This window comes from Corylus avellana, chromosome 11 (genome assembly GCF_965113065.1).
Source record: "Corylus avellana chromosome 11, dhCorAvel1.hap1.2, whole genome shotgun sequence".
Taxonomy (NCBI): domain Eukaryota; kingdom Viridiplantae; phylum Streptophyta; class Magnoliopsida; order Fagales; family Betulaceae; genus Corylus; species Corylus avellana.
Window position 1 is genome coordinate 18,424,319 of NC_142500.1, and position 18,729 is coordinate 18,443,047.

At 36.1% G+C, this 18,729-nt stretch overlaps 1 protein-coding gene across 2 annotated transcripts; it reads left to right on the top strand.

Annotated features, from left to right (window-relative positions):
- The first annotated feature begins 1,478 nt into the window (after positions 1-1,478).
- CLASP (CLIP-associated protein) lies at positions 1,479-17,656 on the top strand. 2 transcript variants are annotated; one of them, XM_059575816.2, is made up of 21 exons: positions 1,479-2,078; positions 2,991-3,146; positions 3,239-3,301; positions 6,295-6,363; positions 6,572-6,737; positions 7,212-7,373; positions 9,183-9,280; positions 9,845-9,919; positions 10,000-10,068; positions 10,137-10,222; positions 10,303-10,420; positions 10,953-11,051; positions 11,160-11,517; positions 11,679-13,429; positions 13,571-13,672; positions 15,214-15,318; positions 15,481-15,555; positions 15,638-15,706; positions 15,911-15,979; positions 16,211-16,312; positions 17,277-17,656. In XM_059575816.2, exons 1-21 carry the CDS (start codon positions 1,746-1,748, stop codon positions 17,436-17,438), a joined length of 4,287 nt encoding a protein of 1,428 aa, XP_059431799.2. In that variant the 5' UTR covers positions 1,479-1,745; the 3' UTR covers positions 17,439-17,656. The 2 variants fall into 2 exon arrangements, with proteins under 2 accessions (XP_059431799.2, XP_059431800.2); XM_059575817.2 differs by having other exon boundaries at positions 7,215-7,373.
- The last annotated feature ends 1,073 nt before the right edge of the window (positions 17,657-18,729 follow it).

The window sequence follows — 18,729 nt, forward strand, 5'->3', positions numbered from 1 at the left end:
AATCAAAATTGTCAATCACTTTTTTTCCCACCACATTTATAGATTTCATTTTTTTTTTTTTGGGTTATTCATAATATTTGGAGAAAAATACATATATTCCCTCAAATTAACGCTCAATTTATAAAGTCCTTTGAATTAAAGATTATATCAATGTTTCTCCAAAACTACTGCAAATTTGTATTATACCCTATAATATAAAACTATTAGATAAACAAAACTACAAATTTAGATAACCATTTTTTGCCCTCTTAATGTATTTTTTGTCTTCTTCTGTGCAATACACAAGAGAATTGAGTAAATGGTGAAATGACACTAGAGCTGAATATGAGAGGATGAGCCATAAATAGGACCCACAAAAAGTACCACATTCAGGCAATCGTTGACTTAGGGTCTGTTTAGAATTACGTTTGAGGGGCTTAAAAGTACTTTTAACACTCAAAAAGTCAATTTTAGAAAGAAAAAAAACTCGTTTGGTAAAAAAATTAAAAGCTCTTTTAATGGTCTAAAAAACTTAAAAATAGAAAAAAAAAACATTTGGTAAAAGCTTAAAAATAAAGTTTTTGCCCAAAAACTCTTTTTGACTTAAAAGCTTTGTTTCTCAAACGCAATCCCAAACATGCCCTAAAAGAAGACCCGTGAAACTTATAAACTCTTCCATCAACAAGGCCTTTTTTTTTTTTTCCTATGCCATACACAAGGAAACTGGATAAGGAGATAAATGACACTAAAAGCTAAATAGGAGAGAATGAGCCATAAGTGAAACCCACAAAAGAGGACCCGTAGAGCTTTTATCAATTATTCATCTCTCGTTCTATGGCCAATGTGGGACAAGGCCATTTTTTTTTTCTACGCAATACACAAGGGAATTGGGTAAGGAGGGTATCTCATTCAAACAATTGTTGATTAGAAGAGGATGCATAAAACTTATAAACTCATTTATCTCTTGCTCTTTAACCGATACGAGACAAGCCCTTTTATTTTTTATACTGAAAAACACAAAGAAATTGGGAAAGGGAAGAAATGCCCAATTGATGCATTAATAACTAGTATTATTATTCTTATTCTGTGCCTGCATTAATAACTAGTATTGTTATAACATTGAAAAATATGCCTTCGTATCTACTAGTACCTAACATAAGATAATCATTAAACAAAAATTCAATTCCTTAATTCCTAATCTTTAACTAAGCATTTCAATCCCTTTTAATCTCTAATAATCATTATGGAAATTGATTGCTTAATTCATTTCTTGTTTTATACTTCAAAGCCTTTCACAATTAAGTTTTCAATAATGCCTCATAAATATCAAAATAAGGATTTCCCTACAAAATTGCAATTACCTCTAAATTGAAACCAAAAAAAAAAAAAGAAAAAGAAAAAGAAAAAGAAAGGAAAAGACCGTACTAACAGGCTAACAGCACAGTGGTACAACCCGTAAATTCGAAGGAAATAGGTGGCGAATTCCACAACCACCACCTCCTCCAACCACATTAGTCTCATCATCTTCCTCCCCCGTCAATCCAGTAAAGCAACCTTCACTCTCTCGCTCTCTCCCCTCTCTTTCTCTGCATTTTTCGCGTTCACACACTCACTCACTCAAAACTTTGCAGTATACATTGAAGCATCGCAGTCGCACTGTCTCCTCCGTCCATTTCCCCTCTCTACATTTCTCTCTCTCTATGCCCCAACGTTTAGGGCTCGATCGCGTTCAGATCTGAGGCGAACCTGACCAGATCCGAGCGGCAATGGAGGAAGCATTGGAGCTGGCGCGCGCCAAGGACACGAAGGAGCGGATGGCCGGCGTGGAGCGGCTGCACGAGGTGCTGGAGGGCTCGCGGAAGAGCTTGAGTTCGGCGGAGACGACGGCGCTCGTGGACTGCTGCTTGGATCTTCTCAAGGACAATAACTTCAGAGTCTCGCAGGGGGCTCTGCAGGCTTTGGACTCCGCTGCCGTGCTCTCCGGCGAGCACCTCAAGCTCCACTTCAACGCACTCGTCCCCGCCGTTGTCGACCGCCTTGGCGACGCCAAGCAGCCTGTCCGCGACGCTGCCAGGCGCCTCCTGCTCACTCTCATGCATGTACGAAACCTAGAGCTAGATATGAGTGTGTAATGTGCATGTGTGATTGATTTTTTTTTTTTTTGTGTGTGATTGTTTCTCCTCTAATTTCGTTATGTTTTATGCTTTCATTTTCTTTTGCTTCGGTGAATTTGTTTGTTTTGAATCAAATTGAACAAAATCTATTTTAAGCCAATTTAAACGGAATTCCTAAGCGTCCGATTGTAACTTATTCTATGTGGTATACTTTGCAATCTTATAGAAAGCTATGTTAAGTCACGCTTTTGTAAATAGCGTTAATTTCTAATTAAATGCATTTGTTAATGTCGTAATTATTCCAAGTTATACATATGTCCACGTACGATTGAATTGTTGTGATTATAATTTCTGCCTATATTTTTGTTGTGCCTTGTGGGATTTTTCTTTATTTTGCTTTGATAGTTTTGTTTGGGTTATTATCAAATTAAAGTAAATCTATTTCAAGCCATTTTAAGTGTAACGAATGCATGGTAGGCGTATAATATGTTATATGTGGATTTGGCTTATGTGCTGTAGTTTTTTCAGCTCTTCAGATTTAATTCCAAGTTTTCTATGAGAGAGAGAGAGAGAATAAAAATAAATTTTACCGTTGAAAAAATTACAATACATATGCTGTAGTTTTTTTACAGCACTTGAGCCAAATCCATTATGTGTAATAGGCGGAGGAATGGATGCCTAGGCAAGGTTAGGCATAAAAATGTATTCTATTTGCTATTATTGCAAGCTATGCAAAGACACACTTTTGTAAAAAGCGTTAATCTCTAATAATGCATTTGTCCTCGTTTTTTTTGCAATGTATTTGAAGAAGATAAGAATGTTTAGGGAGACTTTATGATAATGTAAACTGGGTAGGTGTATATAGCTAAGATGAAGGGCTTAAAATTGTGCCTGTAGGTTTCATCTCCAACTATCATTGTTGAAAGAGCGGGGTCGTATGCTTGGACACACAAAAGCTGGAGGGTTAGAGAAGAGTTTGTACGTACTGTCACATCAGCAATTGGTCTTTTTGCATCTACCGAGCTTCCTCTGCAGCGGGCTATTCTTCCCCCGGTATAAATTGCAACAAAAACCTTATATCTTTCTAGAGTGGTACAAGTTTTTCAAGGAAAATTGACTAAGTTTATAAGTTATTCCACTATCAGATTTTGCAGATGCTTAATGATTCCAATCCCGGTGTTAGAGAAGCGGCTATATTGTGTATTGAGGTTGGTCTTATCCTCTGGCATTTTTTTTTTTTCAATTTTTATATGTTACTTGATCTTAAAGATCAGCTCCATTCACTACTGGGTTTAATTATTATAGTGAGTTTAATTTGTTAATATAGTACACAATTAGAATTGCTGCTGACATTGAAACTTGTTATCATATAAATTTAAGCTCTTTTATTTTTTCCCCCTTCTGCCTATAATAGATATAATAGGGTGGGAGACCACTAGGCCCAATCTTAATAAGGTTGAGCTTCTCACTTTTTAGAAGGTCAGCTTGATTTCTGAGGGGCTTTGGTCGCACCTTTTTGTCTGTAGATTCTTTATTGAAGATAGCATGAGAGACGTACTTAGGGAGCCTTAAGTGAGTAAATGGTATAGGATTAACAGTGGTTTCATTTGTGGAAGCTTGCTTTTACTGTATGTTGGACTTTGTTCTTACCCAACAATTTAATTATGTCAAGATTCACCATGAGTACCTGAAGTTGCTTAAATGCATCGCCAAATTCTCATAGAATGACTTCAGTTATTTTTCTATTTCAATCATGATGACATAATGTGACACAATAGAAAGTTAGTTACACATTAGGTGGATGGATTGCCCACATTAAGTGGATGGATTATAAGAGGTGCTCATGAGGGCTAAGTCCCCTATTGGTTCTTAACTAGGTAAGACTGGACTTAATAAGTGCTTTTAGGGAGCTCCAATTATAACTTGAGTAGTCATTTTGGAGTAAAAACGTAGATGTGACCAGCGCTTTTGTGATATGTAACTTTTTAAGGATAATGACTTCAAATAGGATGTGTGCTATAAAATGGAAAAAAATGATAAAAGGTTATGGTATTGGAATTAGGGGTGGTGTTTGGGGTTCAGGTCATGTCAAAGCATGTGTATAGATCATATAGGTGAACCCTAACTCTACCCATTTAATTAAATGGGTTAAACTATTCAATCCTAACCTTCTAATTATGTATTGAATTCGTGTCGAGTTCATGGATCATGTTAAAAATTGCTTGCTATTTTGTTGCATGTCGGGTTTGGGTTGTGTCAAAGCATAGATATAAGACTATATAAGTCAATCATAATTCGACCCATTTAATTAAACGGGTTAGACTCCTCAACTCTAACGCTTTAATTTCGTGGTGGGTTCGCGAGTCATGTAAAAAATTGCCGGCCCGAACTGGAATAGATTAGAGAAAGCTCATATATTTGAAGAATGTTTTTTTTTTTTTGATAATTTTTTTAAAAACCTTCTAACCACCTTAATGTCCCCGTACTGGGTCACAAGCCTGTGGTACCAGGCTTGGCGATCATATATTTGTAGAATGTGTGGAAGATTTAGCTTGTCAAAGCCATTATCATTTGAATCAAGGGAAAAAAAGGAATAGTTGCTAGGGCTATGTAAACTTGTTAACTGTAAACGGATCAGTCCCTAATTCGAGCAGCTATGATATTAGCTTAGATATCTTTTTTTATGCCAGCCATTGGAGTAATAGCTGCCCAGAAGATCTTGTTGCATCAACTTAATATGTATGTGCCTTTTTATTTGAATGAGTCCTATGCCATTTACTAGTTGCCTGGCTTAAATCATCAAAATCTCAGAATTCATGGCCTTCACCCCTCTTTAGTGTGCGGGCTTGAGTGGGGAGTTAGGTGTACATGTATACAAACTAATAGAAAAGATGATTTGGGTGAATTGGGGATTGGATATATTTTTTTAACTTTTGACTTTTGGAGTTTCACCCCTGGACGTTTCATGAGCCCCCATTGAGTCTCTGTGTTTGTTAAATTATTTGGATGAGGTTATGTTTAGTTAGTTTGCTGCAAAGTAACCAGGGAGTCCCTTTTGCTTTTTAATAAAATTCGTTTACTTATCAAAAAAAAAAAGGGTAAGCAAGGGGTCTCACTTGCTCCATCTCCAGTCTCTTCGGCATCTGTCAGCTTTTTAGGTTTTAGGGTATCTTTCCTCCTTCAATTACTCAGATTACCATTCATTGAGAGAATTAGAGGAGTTTTTTGTAACATATACGTTGGATTCTTGTCACTTTGAGTGAATCCTTTGTCTTTGGTGGTTTGACCTGGATTTTATTCTTTTATAGGGAAAATATTTGTGACATGGGTCTGTTCGAAGACCTGTAGTGTAATGACTCAGGGAAAAGCGCTAGCTACATCTTCATATTACCCCAAAAGGACTAGTCAATTTGGAGCTTCCCTATAATTCCTTATAAAGCTCAGTTTCACTTCATAACTAGGCATTATGGGACTTAACACCTATGACTATCCTTATAAACCATCCACTCTATGTAGGTTACTCCTTATCTTCCCAATATGGGACTGGAGTGTTATAAACTCCTCCTTTTAAACTCTTGATGTCCTTGTTAGAGGCCACGTTATGCAGTGCTCTAGTACTACACGGCCTGATGTTATTAGGTAGAACTGTGCTTTATAAGGAATTTTATGGAAGCTTCAAATTGACTAGTCCTTTTGGGGTGATAGATGTTGCTAGCGCTTTTCCATGGGTTGTTACATGTAGTCTGTTGTATGGATCAATATAAATTTGATCTTTCTATGAATGTAGTGATGTGATCTTTGATCTTTGGAGCTTCTCTCTCGATGATTTACTTATTCTAGAAAATACAAGCCTTCTCAGTTGATGTGGTTTTCCTGGAAAGATTCATCTATTGATTTGTTGCATTATATGATTGAACTTAATGTTTTGGAAGCCATGATGCAAGTTTTATGAGATAGATGCATTCACTTGATGTGTAGCGTCAAATGATAAGGAAAATTGGTGTTTTGGAAGGTGTATTTAATGCTATAGTAATTGGTAGCACTATTGCTACGTAACTGGAAGGTCCAATTTTGTTGTACTTGAATCTCACGCTAGAGTTTTTACAGATGTTCTGCTAATCACATCCGAGTATTTTCAGTGGAACGATGTGATAGACTTGTGGACAAATCAATCTGATCTTTTCTGTTTGTTTTTTTGTAGGAGATGTATGCACAGGCTGGGACTCAATTCCGTGATGAACTTCAGCGCCACCATCTTCCAACATCCATGGTGAGTATATTCCCATCTTAATCTGCTGTTTCCCTCCTTTATGTTTTATATCTTGCACATGTAGGCTACTTTGTGTGCCTACAATTCAGATATTGTTGTATACAATAAAATTGTAGCATAGACCACTTGGTGTCATTACACTTACAACCTGAAAAGTATGTTATTACTTCTTTTAATTGTTGTCTTATGATACAATTTATAACTGCAGGTGAAAGATATCAATGCCAGGCTAGAGAGGATAGAACCACAAGTTCGCTCTTCAGATGGACTTGCAGGTAATTTTGCTGCTGGAGAGATTAAAGCCGCAAGCCTTAATCACAAGAGAAGTAGTCCAAAGGCCAAGAGTTCATCTAGGGAGATGTCTCTTTTTGGAGGTTAGGATGCTTTGACCTCAAATTTTGTGAATATTCTGACATTTATTCATATATATATTTTGAATTGTATGAAAATTTATGTTCTGGCACTTATGTACATACTTCCCTAGCTTTTTTCCTTTTCCAAATTATGGTCTGAAGAGTCCAACAATTTCAAAGTATGATGTCTTAGATGTTAGTTTGTCTACATTTTTGAAAGGAGCACTTATATAGGGTTTATCGCAAACCCTCATATTTTGACCACATATTGGATTTTCTATAAAAATATTTTAAGTTTTGTTTACTGTATGGGCATTTTGAAATTATATGTGAAGCTCATGGGCTTTTTTTTGAAAAATATTGATGCTGTCAGCAACAAACTTGGAAAGTTTAATTTTCATGGTATGAGAGCATTTCTTTAAGCATTGGTATATTCTGTCTTTGCCTTCTCTTTAGAATTAATGACATTTGATATTGAATGCAATTTCTTTGCAGCAGAAGGAGATATTACAGAAAAACCTATAGAACCTATTAAAGTATACTCAGAGAAGGAGCTAATACGCGAAATTGAGAAGATTGCTTCTATCCTTGTACCAGAAAAAGATTGGTCTATCAGGATTTCTGCAATGCAGAAAGTTGAAGGCCTTGTTTCTGGAGGTTGGTTTTCCCTCCTCTATGGGTCTGTCATGCTTCTGTTTTCCCTCCTCCTCCTCGCCTTACCCACTCTCTCACTCTTTTTTTTTTTTTTGTTTTTTCTTCTTTAATGTTGTTTGAGATCTGGGGATTCCAATGGTCATTGTTTTGTTCACTCCCATTATTATATTTTATAAATGCAATATTATATGTATGTGTTTATGGATATTTGTGTGTGAATGTCTTTGCATGCATGTATGCAAAATAGAGGTTATTGGTGGCATTGTGGACTAGGCTCTAGATTTCTCCCCCCTGTTTCTCACCTTCTTTTACTTTTTCTTTTGATAAGTAGATTAATCTCATTAAAGGCTTAGAGGGGCACAACTTAAGTACACATGAATTATACAAAAGAGACCCCAAATTAGGGAAAAAAAAAAGAAAGTAAGTACAGAAATTCTGCAAAACTAGAAAAGCGAGGACTATTGTACACCACCATCTAAGCATAAAGAGATTTGAACATTACGTCTTTTAACTCTTTAACACTGATATTTCACAATCTTCGAAGCTCTTTGCATTCCAATTTCTCTGAATGCTCCACATTAAGCATAGAGGAGCCACCCTTTAAACTTTTAAAATGAAATGAACTTTCCATTGACCTCTTTAGCCGGCCAACAACTTCAACACCCTTTTTGGCATGACCCATTCTTTTACTTTTTTATTTATTTATTTATTTTTATTTTTTTTTATTTTAGTTGATTAGTTTTTGGTAATTTACAAGGAATGTACTTGAAAACATGGCATTATATCGATCTTAAGAGGACCTTTCGATGGAAAGTGCTCGAGATAATTGTGGGTCATTATTTTTTTATTTTAAATTGCTAAATAGATGAAACCATTTCTTCCATACGTCAATCTTTATGACCATTCAATTTGTAGTGTAATGTACTTATGAGGTACAAGACTTGAGACTTCTGGAAGAGTTATAATGTTATACACTCTTTTATAAGTATCAACCTTTGAAGATGAGGTGATCCGCTATTAAGATGTATCAATGGTTTTGGAACTAGAAGGATATGATTAGTAGAACCCATTGAGGTTGATTGTCAACTCTGCTTGACTCTAGGATCTCAATTTATTGGAGATGGAACACTGAATTAATTGTGCTTGAAATCAGTTTATGTATTCATATAAAAGATTGCTACATTAAATGAATGCTTCTGTGAAGTAGAGATCGTCGATCTAGTTGGATGGGAAAACTCCCCAAAGCATGAATTCTGGGAAGTAGAATATTGATATTGGTTCTAGTTGGACTGAAAACCCTACTGAAGTACTAATATGCTGAAAGTTGGACCGAAAACTCCCATTAGCTTAAGTTTTCAACGTGAACACAAATGCAAGGAAGTTATGTCCTTTCCCTTGCCATTATCCTTGGTGTGCTAATTTGCCCCAGCTAACTTTATGCTTATCAAATTTGGTAAGGTAGCGAACATCTGGAACTCTTAAATTGAACCATCCGGTTTTCTTTAACTTGACTTTACAGAAGTAATATCATCAATTTGGTTGCGTTTTGGTCTCCATATGTTGGCAACTGCTGAAGGGTTCATTTTGGGGTTCCATCATTTTGGTTTCATTTCTCAAACTTGACCTCACAGTACTAATATCTTCAATTTGGTTGTGTTTTGGTCTCCATATGTTGGCAACTGCTGAAGTTGCCAGCAGTTTTAGATCCCTCTTTTCTATCTACCTACAATTTCACTTTGTTCTTTTGGGTTGACCATGTGTTATTTTTTCCATAATTCCTCAATGATAGACGATTAATTATTTTCCTATCAGGTGCTGCTGACTATCCGTGTTTCCGGGGACTCTTGAAGCAACTTGTTGGCCCTCTAAGCACACAATTATCTGATCGGAGGTCTAGCATAGTGAAGCAGGTGTGCTAGCATTTTCTTGTGTTTCCAGAGCCAGTTGATAGGTTGCTTCCTCCCCCTTTCCTTTGAAGGAGATTGGATCGAAGTTGCTATCTATGGCTTTTGGTTGTTTAATGTTGTTCAGACTTGTTTTTATTGTTCTAAGTGGGGATGCCTTACGATTTTTATTGTTTGCTAAAGCCCTTTTTGAACAACTATAAATCTTTCTTTCCCATCCATGCTTGGTCGTGATCTTTGTCTTATGTTGGGAAATGTCTTTTGATTGCACTAGCTACTATATAAGTCAAACCCAGGAGTGGGGGAAAAAACGATATTATGTAGACTAAAATATGTGTTTTAGAAAATATCCATGCTATTCCCTGGCTGTAGTCTTGGTGAAGTTTTTAAAGGAAGAAACTAGGAATTTGGTTGTATTAAAGTGTGAAAAAAATGACTGATAAATTCCACTGCAACCAAGAATTACCTCTACTCCAAATACTTATATAATTCGTCCATTCCACTTAATCTCTGTGGTTGTATGTAGCTCTTGATATATTTCTTTCCTCTTCTTTCATTCATTTTTTCTAGGCGTGCCATCTATTATGCTTTTTGTCAAAGGAGCTGTTGGCAGATTTTGAGGCATGTGCAGAGACGTTCATTCCAGTGAGTTCAACGTTTTCTTCCTGACAATAGCAATGTTTATATATTGAAAGATTTTAATAATTTTATGATATGATAATCAGGTGCTTTTCAAGCTGGTTGTGATCACTGTACTTGTAATTGCAGAATCTGCAGATAACTGCATAAAAACGGTAATGCTAACCTTTTCTTTTTCTTTTTATTTTATATGTGCTTTCATCTTATTCTTTTTGGTTTACAGATGTTGCGTAACTGCAAAGTTCCCCGTGTGCTCCCTCGTATTGCCGATTCTGCAAAAAATGACCGCAGTGCAATACTCCGTGCAAGGTATGACTGAACCATTTCTTTTTTAGGATATAACTCTGTGTCATTGTTTCACTGACTGTTTATATTCTTTTGTACTGTAGGTGTTGTGAATATGCACTATTGATATTGGAACATTGGCCTGATGCGCCTGAAATACAGCGATCGGCAGATCTTTATGAAGATTTTATAAGATGTTGTGTTGCAGATGCAATGAGTGAGGTACATATATTTTGAGTTCTAATTTTTGACGATCTACGAACTTGGACCTGTTTTGCATGTTTTTCGGCTTGGCATTCATTATAGGTTATGCTGACCCTTGTTAACCTACATGCATCTCAGTTATAGTTATAATTTTCCTTTTGCCTACACAATTAGATTTTCAGTGGAACTTGCCATGCATAAGCTGAAGGTTATGCTTTAGTGACTGTTGTTTTTCTAGTTTTCTGTTTCTTTGAGATCATCCTTCCCTTTTTAGATTATAGTTCCTTTTTCTAAGTCAAGTGTTTCTCTTCTCTTTAGTCTAATTTTTTTTTTTTTTTTTTTTTTTTTAAAAAGAAACGGAATTTTGAATGAGAATCTTGTTTGTTTGACATTTTTCTTTTCTGCAATGCTAATCTTCACCTTTAGTGAAGAACTCATCGTCATCATCATCTTCTTCTTCTTCTCTTTATTGAGTTCAATAAATATTTTCTTACTCAAAGTGATTACAGACAATATGTAAGTACAATTGTTCAATGTTTTCAATTGACAGGTACGATCAACTGCAAGAATGTGCTATAGAATGTTTGCAAAAACTTGGCCAGAGCGTTCCCGGCGGTTATTTTCATCCTTTGATCCTGTTATTCAAAGGGTACATGTTTCTTTTTCCCTTGAGGATGTTTTCTGCTTTTTTTCGTTGGTGAAAAATCATTGCTTGAAGTGAACCTTTTTTTTTTTTTTTTTTTTTTTTTTTGCACAGATAATAAATGAAGAGGATGGAGGCATACATAGGCGACATGCTTCTCCTTCCATCCGTGATAGAGGTGCACCGACTTCATTTACCTCTCAATCATCTGCTCCCTCAAATCTATCTGGATATGGAACATCTGCTATTGTTGCAATGGACAGAAGTTCAAGTTTACAGTCAGGGACATCACTGTCTTCTGGACTACTACTGTCACAAGCAAAGTCACGTAGTAAAGTTACTGAACGTAGTCTTGAAAGTGTGTTGCATTCTAGCAAACAGAAGGTCACTGCAATTGAAAGCATGCTCAGAGGTTTGGACTTGTCAGACAAACATAATTCTTCAATGCTCCGATCATCTAGTTTGGATCTAGGTACTAAATGACTTCGCTTATTAATATTTTTCTTTCATTGCAAAATCATTGTCGAGTCTCGGTGCATGAAATCATTGAGTGAGGTTGTGATGATTCTCAAAGTAGTTAAAAATTGAACAATGTGTTAGTGGTAAATTCTTCTCTTATTGCCCCTAGTGCAGGAGTTGACCCTCCATCATCTCGTGATCCACCATTCCCTCCTGCTGTCACAGCTTCTAATCACCTGGCAAGCACTTTAATGGCTGAATCAACTGCCTCTAGTATCAGTAAAGGTAGTAACCGAAATGGTGGCTTAGTTTTTTCTGACATCATCACCCAGATTCAAGCTTCCAAAGATTCTGGTAAATTGTTGTCTCAAAGTAATGTGGCAACTGAGCCTTTGCCAGCATTTTCATCATACTCAGCTAGGAGGGCTTCTGAAGAGATTAATGACATGAGGGAGGCTAGGCGACTTATGAACCCCAACATTGATAGGCATTATGTTGATACGCCTTACAGAGATGGAAACTTCAGGGAATCACAGAACAGTCACATTCCCAATTTTCAGAGGCCGCTTTTAAGAAAGAATGTTGCTGGACGGATGTCTGCAGGCAGGAGAAAGAGTTTCGATGACAACCAGCTGTCACTTGGGGAGATGTCAAATTATGTGGATGGTCCGGCATCACTTAGTGATGCTCTGAGTGAGGGACTCAGTACAAGTTCTGACTGGTCTGCTAGGGTTGCAGCTTTCAATTATCTTCGTTCTTTGCTGCAGCAAGGCCCAAAAGGTATTCAAGAAGTAATCCAGAATTTTGAGAAGGTAATGAAGCTGTTTTTCCAGCACTTGGATGATCCCCACCATAAAGTTGCACAAGCTGCTCTCTCAACACTTGCAGATATTATTCCATCTTGCCGAAAGCCATTTGAGAGTTACGTAGAAAGGATGTTACCCCATGTTTTCTCACGGTTAATTGACCCAAAGGAGTTAGTTAGGCAACCATGCGCTACAACCTTGGAAATTGTAAGCAAAACTTACAGTATTGATTCTCTCTTACCTGCTTTGCTCCGCTCACTGGATGAACAGCGATCACCAAAGGCCAAATTAGCTGTTATTGATTTTGCTATCAGTTCCTTTAACAAGCATGCAATGAATCCTGAAGGCTATGCCAATAGTGGTATTCTTAAGTTATGGCTTGCTAAATTGACTCCCTTGGCCCACGATAAAAATACTAAGCTGAAGGAAGCAGCTGTTACGTGCATTATATCTGTTTACTCCTACTTTGATTCAACAGCCGTCCTGAATTTTATTCTTAGTTTATCAGTTGAAGAACAAAATTCCTTGAGACGAGCCCTTAAACAATATACTCCTCGCATTGAAGTGGACCTAATGAACTTTTTGCAGAACAAGAAAGAGCGACGACCGAAGTCTTCTTATGATCCATCTGATATTGTTGGAACATCTTCTGAAGAAGGATATATTGGTGCATCAAAGAAGAGTAATTTCTATGGAAGGTATTCTGCTGGTTCCATTGATAGTGATGGTGGGAGGAAGTGGAGTTCTACCGGAAATATTGGCCAAGCAGCTTCAGATGAAACTCGGGAAAACTTGTATCAGAATTTTGATACTGGTTCTAATGCTGATGGTCTTTCTTCCAAAACCAAGGATATGTCTTACACGGTCAATTCTGCAGGTCAGAACTTGTGGTCTAGCCGGCTAGAAAATGTTAACAATGATGTAAATGGGGAAGGTTTGTCTACTCCTCATCTGGACGTTAATGGTCTGATGAGGTCAGACCAGTTGGCGGTTGTAGAAGTCTTGGCCCATGCTAATGAAGCTCCGACTGAGTTGGACCTTAATCAGTATAAACCGAAAGCTGTAAATATGATTGCTATGCCTGATGCAGGACCAAGCATTCCTCAAATTCTCCATCTGGTGAGTCCTGTGATATCTGAAGTTTGAAACTTTTCATTAGGTTTTGTTAGTTTTTTTCTCAAAATTATTTAGAAAGATATACTTTAACCTCTTTTTAGATAATTTCATTGGTATTGAAGGCTTTTTTTCATTTTTCTTTAGATAAGCAACGGGAACAATGAGAGCCCTACTGCAAGTAAGCGCGGTGCACTTCAGCAGTTACTCGAAGCTTCCATGGCTAATGATCACTCTATTTGGTCTAAGGTATGTCCAGTTTCCGCATTTTCAAGCAATCATTGTGCACTTCAGTTGTCAATGTATGCAAATTAATGTACCCATTTATGAATAGAATGAAAGCTAGATTGGATGATAATTTCTTTGTGATGAGGTAGAGGTTAATTGTATTCTCAAATGACTTCCTATCTGTATTGAGTTAACCCACTTTCTCGTTTTAGTTAATTGTTTGTAACTTTAGCTGCCCAGGCACTAGGATATACAACTAAACCACTTTTGAGCTCTTACTTTCTGACTAATTTGTTTACCGTTCTGTTTAGTATTACAATTCTAAAGACCTTGTTTCTTGGCCATAATTGATCAACCTAATTCATTAAGGTTGCTTACTTATGATTTCTTCAGAAATTGTTTTACGAGGACAGTTGATTCAACTGTTGTACCCAGGCCGGCTCTATGGTCAGGTTGATTAGGCGACTACCTAAAGCACCTAATTTTTAAAAGGCCCCCAAAAAAGGTTTTTAATATTAAATTTATTAAAGAAAAAGTAAATAAAAAAAAAAAGGTAAAAGGCCTCGAGAAAAATAAAATGAGAGGAGGCAATTTGACATGCTATGAGGGTTTTAGAAAGAAAAAAAAAAAAAAAAAAAAGCTAAAAAAAAGGTGATGTAGCATGTTTAAAATCTTAAAAAATTCCCAAACTAAGCACAGCCCACTTTTTTTTTTTTTTAATATTTATTTTTCTTTTATTTTCTTTTATCACTTCTAATATTTTGTTTCTTGGTTCTATCATTCTTTATTTCTTTGATTTTTATATGTTATACTTGTGTAATGCCATTTATTTTGGTTGGTTGTTGTTACGAGTTCCCATCGCGTGTCGTTGATTTTTGTACACAACTAATTAAATCCTACTTACAATTGTTTATCTTACAAGGAAGATAAAATATATTAGTCATATTATCTATTAAGAATAATATATTAACATAACTTGAGCATGAAAATCTGATTAGTAATTTTACATATCAATTAATACAAATTTTCTATATTAATATTTTAAAATTTTAAAGGCCTTATTTTAACTTTTTGCTTTAGGCCTCAATTTTTATTGAGCCACCCCTTGTTCTAGCAGTAACTGAGAGCTGGTGATATTTAAGAATGAGAATTATTTTAGAAATACAAGCTTGGTGCGCTATCATGGAACATTTAATGGAGTTCACTTGTTATATTTTTATTAGATAAGTAGCACTGTACGTTTTAAGTGCTTTCCTACACTTTGACACCAACCAAGCAAATGTTGTGTTATTACTTGATTTTGTTCTTATGTGCTTTACTTTTTAAGAAGTGGTTATGTAGTTAGCTTATATAAATTATTAATTAAATTCTGATTTGATGCTGTGTGCTTGTTCTTCTATTTGAGCAGTAAATTTTGAATAGTTGTAGAGTTGTGGAGTTGGTTGTGAATTTTCTGTGTTAGTGAAGAACAAATTTTTTGCTATTAGGGAAAATATTATTTTGCAACATTTTAACATATATGCAATGTGATAATTAATGATATTTTTATGCTATATTTGCAGTACTTCAATCAAATTCTGACAGTTGTACTTGAGGTGTTGGATGATTCTGATTCCTCTATTCGGGAACTTGCTCTTTCATTGATTATTGAAATGCTTAAGAACCAGGTTTGTTATTTATATAAATTGTGGTTCTTTGCTGGGTGCTGTCCACATTGTTTTCAATATCATTGCACTTTTTCCCACCTGCTGATTGGTATATCATGCTTAACAAATGTCTTAATTATTTTTCTTTTTGCCTGCCCCTTCCCTCTGGTTTCCTGCTTTCAGAAAGATGCAATGGAAGATTCCGTTGAGTTAGTGATTGAGAAGCTGCTTCATGTTGCTCAGGCTATTGTTCCCAAAGTAACTTATTTCTGTAGAAATAATCCACTTAGCGCGCTCTTGCTTTGTTTTCCATGTCTTATTCTTTACATTTTATCTACAGGTTTCAAATGAAGCAGAGCACTGCCTGACTATTGTTTTGTCTCAGTATGATCCTTTCAGATGTCTAAGTGTATGTGGTTCAGAATCTCTCTCTCTCTCTCTCTCTCTCTCTCTCTCTATATATATATATATACATATTAATTTCTGGAGTATTTCCTTCCCTCCATATTTCCACCCCCACCCCACAAACAAATAACATAGAATGAGTGTTGGCTTTGTGTACCCCATATTTATCATAATATAATGTAGATGTTCTCAATTAATGATGTTGCAGGTTATCGTGCCTTTATTGGTTACCGAAGATGAGAAAACTCTTGTTACTTGCATAAACTGTTTGACCAAGGTATCCCTATCATCAGAGTTGTACCATTTATCAATGTCAAGCTTGTAGTATCTCAGTAGGAGATTGGTTTTAATTGTAGCCTTATAGAAATTCTCTTAGCATATTCAACTCTTTTTTTTTTTTTTTTTTCAAATGAGGAATCAAGTGAGTTATTTCCTGCAAGGTGTTTATCTTCAGTTATTTTGCTATGTTTATCTACACTATTTTGTTAAAACCTTTTTTATTTTCCAGCTTGTGGGTCGGCTGTCTCAGGAGGAACTGATGGTTCAGCTACCCTCCTTTTTGCCTGCTCTTTTTGAAGCATTTGGAAATCCAAGTGCGGATGTTCGTAAGGTACTAATGTTTTTATCTGCACTTGATAATATGTGTTTAGCTTGCTTGGAATGAGAAGTGGAGAGAGAAGAAGTGAAGGGTGTAAAAATTTTAGTCACTAGTCATGTTTGGATATTTATGGAAGAAATGAAGGACGATGAAGAAATTTTTGCCCATGTTATACTTATCCCCACAACCGGAAATATTTGGTGAGAGATAGAAGTGTTCATGTACAACTTTTAAAGAACACTGTACAAACTTATCACAACACAGCCTCAGCCGGCCCCATACTTTTCTATGCTTCCATACTGTCACCTTCTTTCCATTACCAAAGAAGTGTAAAAGCAATGAACTTCCTCTTCGTATGACTTCATCGCTAACTATAATGGCCCAAACTTATTGAAAATCTGTTGTTAATCTGGTTTTAAAATGTATGTTTAATCCAATATTACCATAATCCACCTTAGTTTTGTACTCTCCTGCGCGGTATATTTCTTTTTTAAGTCCAACAATTTTGTTTATCCACGTGGTGATTACACGTGCAAATGTTGAAACAATGGAGATTAAACTTTAGAAAAGTACCGATAATTTGTGAAACACACTAGTACTTTGAGACTAAAGGAATGCACACAAAAATTTTGCTATGTCCTTGTTTTGGCCTCACTAGGTTCTTTGTCTATACATCGTGTTCATAATTCATAATTTAGAAGTTGGTACAGAAATGAGAAAAGAAGTTGGACCTAATAGATTTGCATATGAATCAGAGAATGAGGGGATGAGAAAAGCTTACTCGTGTAGTTCGCCCCCTCCCCCCGACACCTCACCTTCGTCTTTTGGGAACAATATGACAATGATATTATGATATACTCCTGAAATATATCTTGCTCTCAACATGTTGATCAGCATGCTTACATGGATGCAATTCTTTCTTTCCCTGGTCTGATTCTAATATGGTTTTGTTGTATGTGAATATTGGGTGGTACAGACTGTTGTTTTCTGTCTAGTGGATATTTATATCATGCTTGGAAAAGCATTCTTGCCATACTTGGAGGGGCTTAACAGCACACAACTGCGGTTGGTCACGATATATGCTAATCGAATCTCACAGGCTAGGACAGGCACTTCAGTAGATGCTGACCATGATTAGCCAGTTTGATTCTCTGAAGGATGATGTTGTTGGTATTGGGTGTTGTCTTATTCATTGTTGTGTATTTTGTATATGTGTGAAGCATTGCAGAGGCGGGTTTTCTTTTATTTTTTCTATTTTTTTATTATATATTTTCATTTTCTTGTTTATTTGTTTGGGTGGTTTTCTATTGAATTTGTACTATTGTGCAGCTATTGTAATATACATTTTTAGAACACTATCCGTAGTTTGGAAGAAGGTTTTTGGAGAAAAAAAATTGGCTACTCTTTTGCAACTAGTTGTTTGAGCGAGGGACTGGATCGTTATATGATGACAACCCAGTTTTTCTCAAATGATATCAACACTTTCTTGTTTTCATGATAATTACTTTCTATAACTACCATAAAATTGCATCGTGTTCGGTCTAGAATGAATATTAAGAAAGCCTTTTCCAAGTTTTTTTTTAAGACTAGAACAACCCACTTTTAACAACTGTAGTAGTTACTTTTACCTATGCTAAATGTTTCTGAAATTGTAGCAATGATGGATGATGTTTACAGAAATTGCCTCAAGCATTCAATTGTAATGGTCCTGCGTTATGGTCATTGTTAAAATGCTAGTTATGGCTTGTATTAGCATGGTCTCATTTCCATCATTGTCAATGGACAACAAAGGGGGACTATTATTCCATTGAGACCCTGTTATCCCCTTATCTTTTATTCTGAGGCTCGAAGCTCTCTCCTTCACCATGTAGAGTACATATTGTACAAATGGTGTGGAAGAGCCCTCCAATAGGAATAATAAAAGTCAATTGGGATGCGGCTGTATACAAATCAATTGAACGCGTAAGCATTGTCATTATTGTGTGGGACTGTGAAGGTTATACTTGCTGCAAGGAGTACAACGAAACCCATTATGTTAGAGCCAGTAGCACGGCAACGTTGCAGAAAACCCTATTGGAGGGAGATTGTGAATGCGGTAAAAGCGAATGACAAAAATTGGGGTAGATTTGGATAACTTGTGAATGTTATTAGAGGTGTTTTGAACACGTTGCAAGATTGCTGGGTTTGCCATGTAAAAATGGAAGCTAAAGCTGTTACCTATGGCTTATGGGTAGCCAAAGTAGCAGTAAAGCAGATCATGGATCAAGTTTGGGTCGAAGAAATTCTTAATTGTATCTATCACGTTGTATTATTAGAACAACATGCTCTCTCAATGAAGTTATGATTTACTAAAATGAAAAACTAGGAAATAACATACTTCAGAAATTCAAGTGTAAAGTTGTGCTATATATTTACATTTTTGGCACGAA

Bases quoted from the DNA above. Each gene is read 5' to 3' on its own strand.
- CLASP (XM_059575816.2), top strand. From the start codon at position 1,746: ATGGAGGAAGCATTGGAGCTGGCGCGCGCCAAGGACACGAAGGAGCGG. The intron at 10,421-10,952 runs GTACATATATTT...TTCAATTGACAG, and splicing joins TTGCAGATGCAATGAGTGAG to GTACGATCAACTGCAAGAAT. The intron at 11,518-11,678 runs GTACTAAATGAC...CCCCTAGTGCAG, and splicing joins ATCATCTAGTTTGGATCTAG to GAGTTGACCCTCCATCATCT.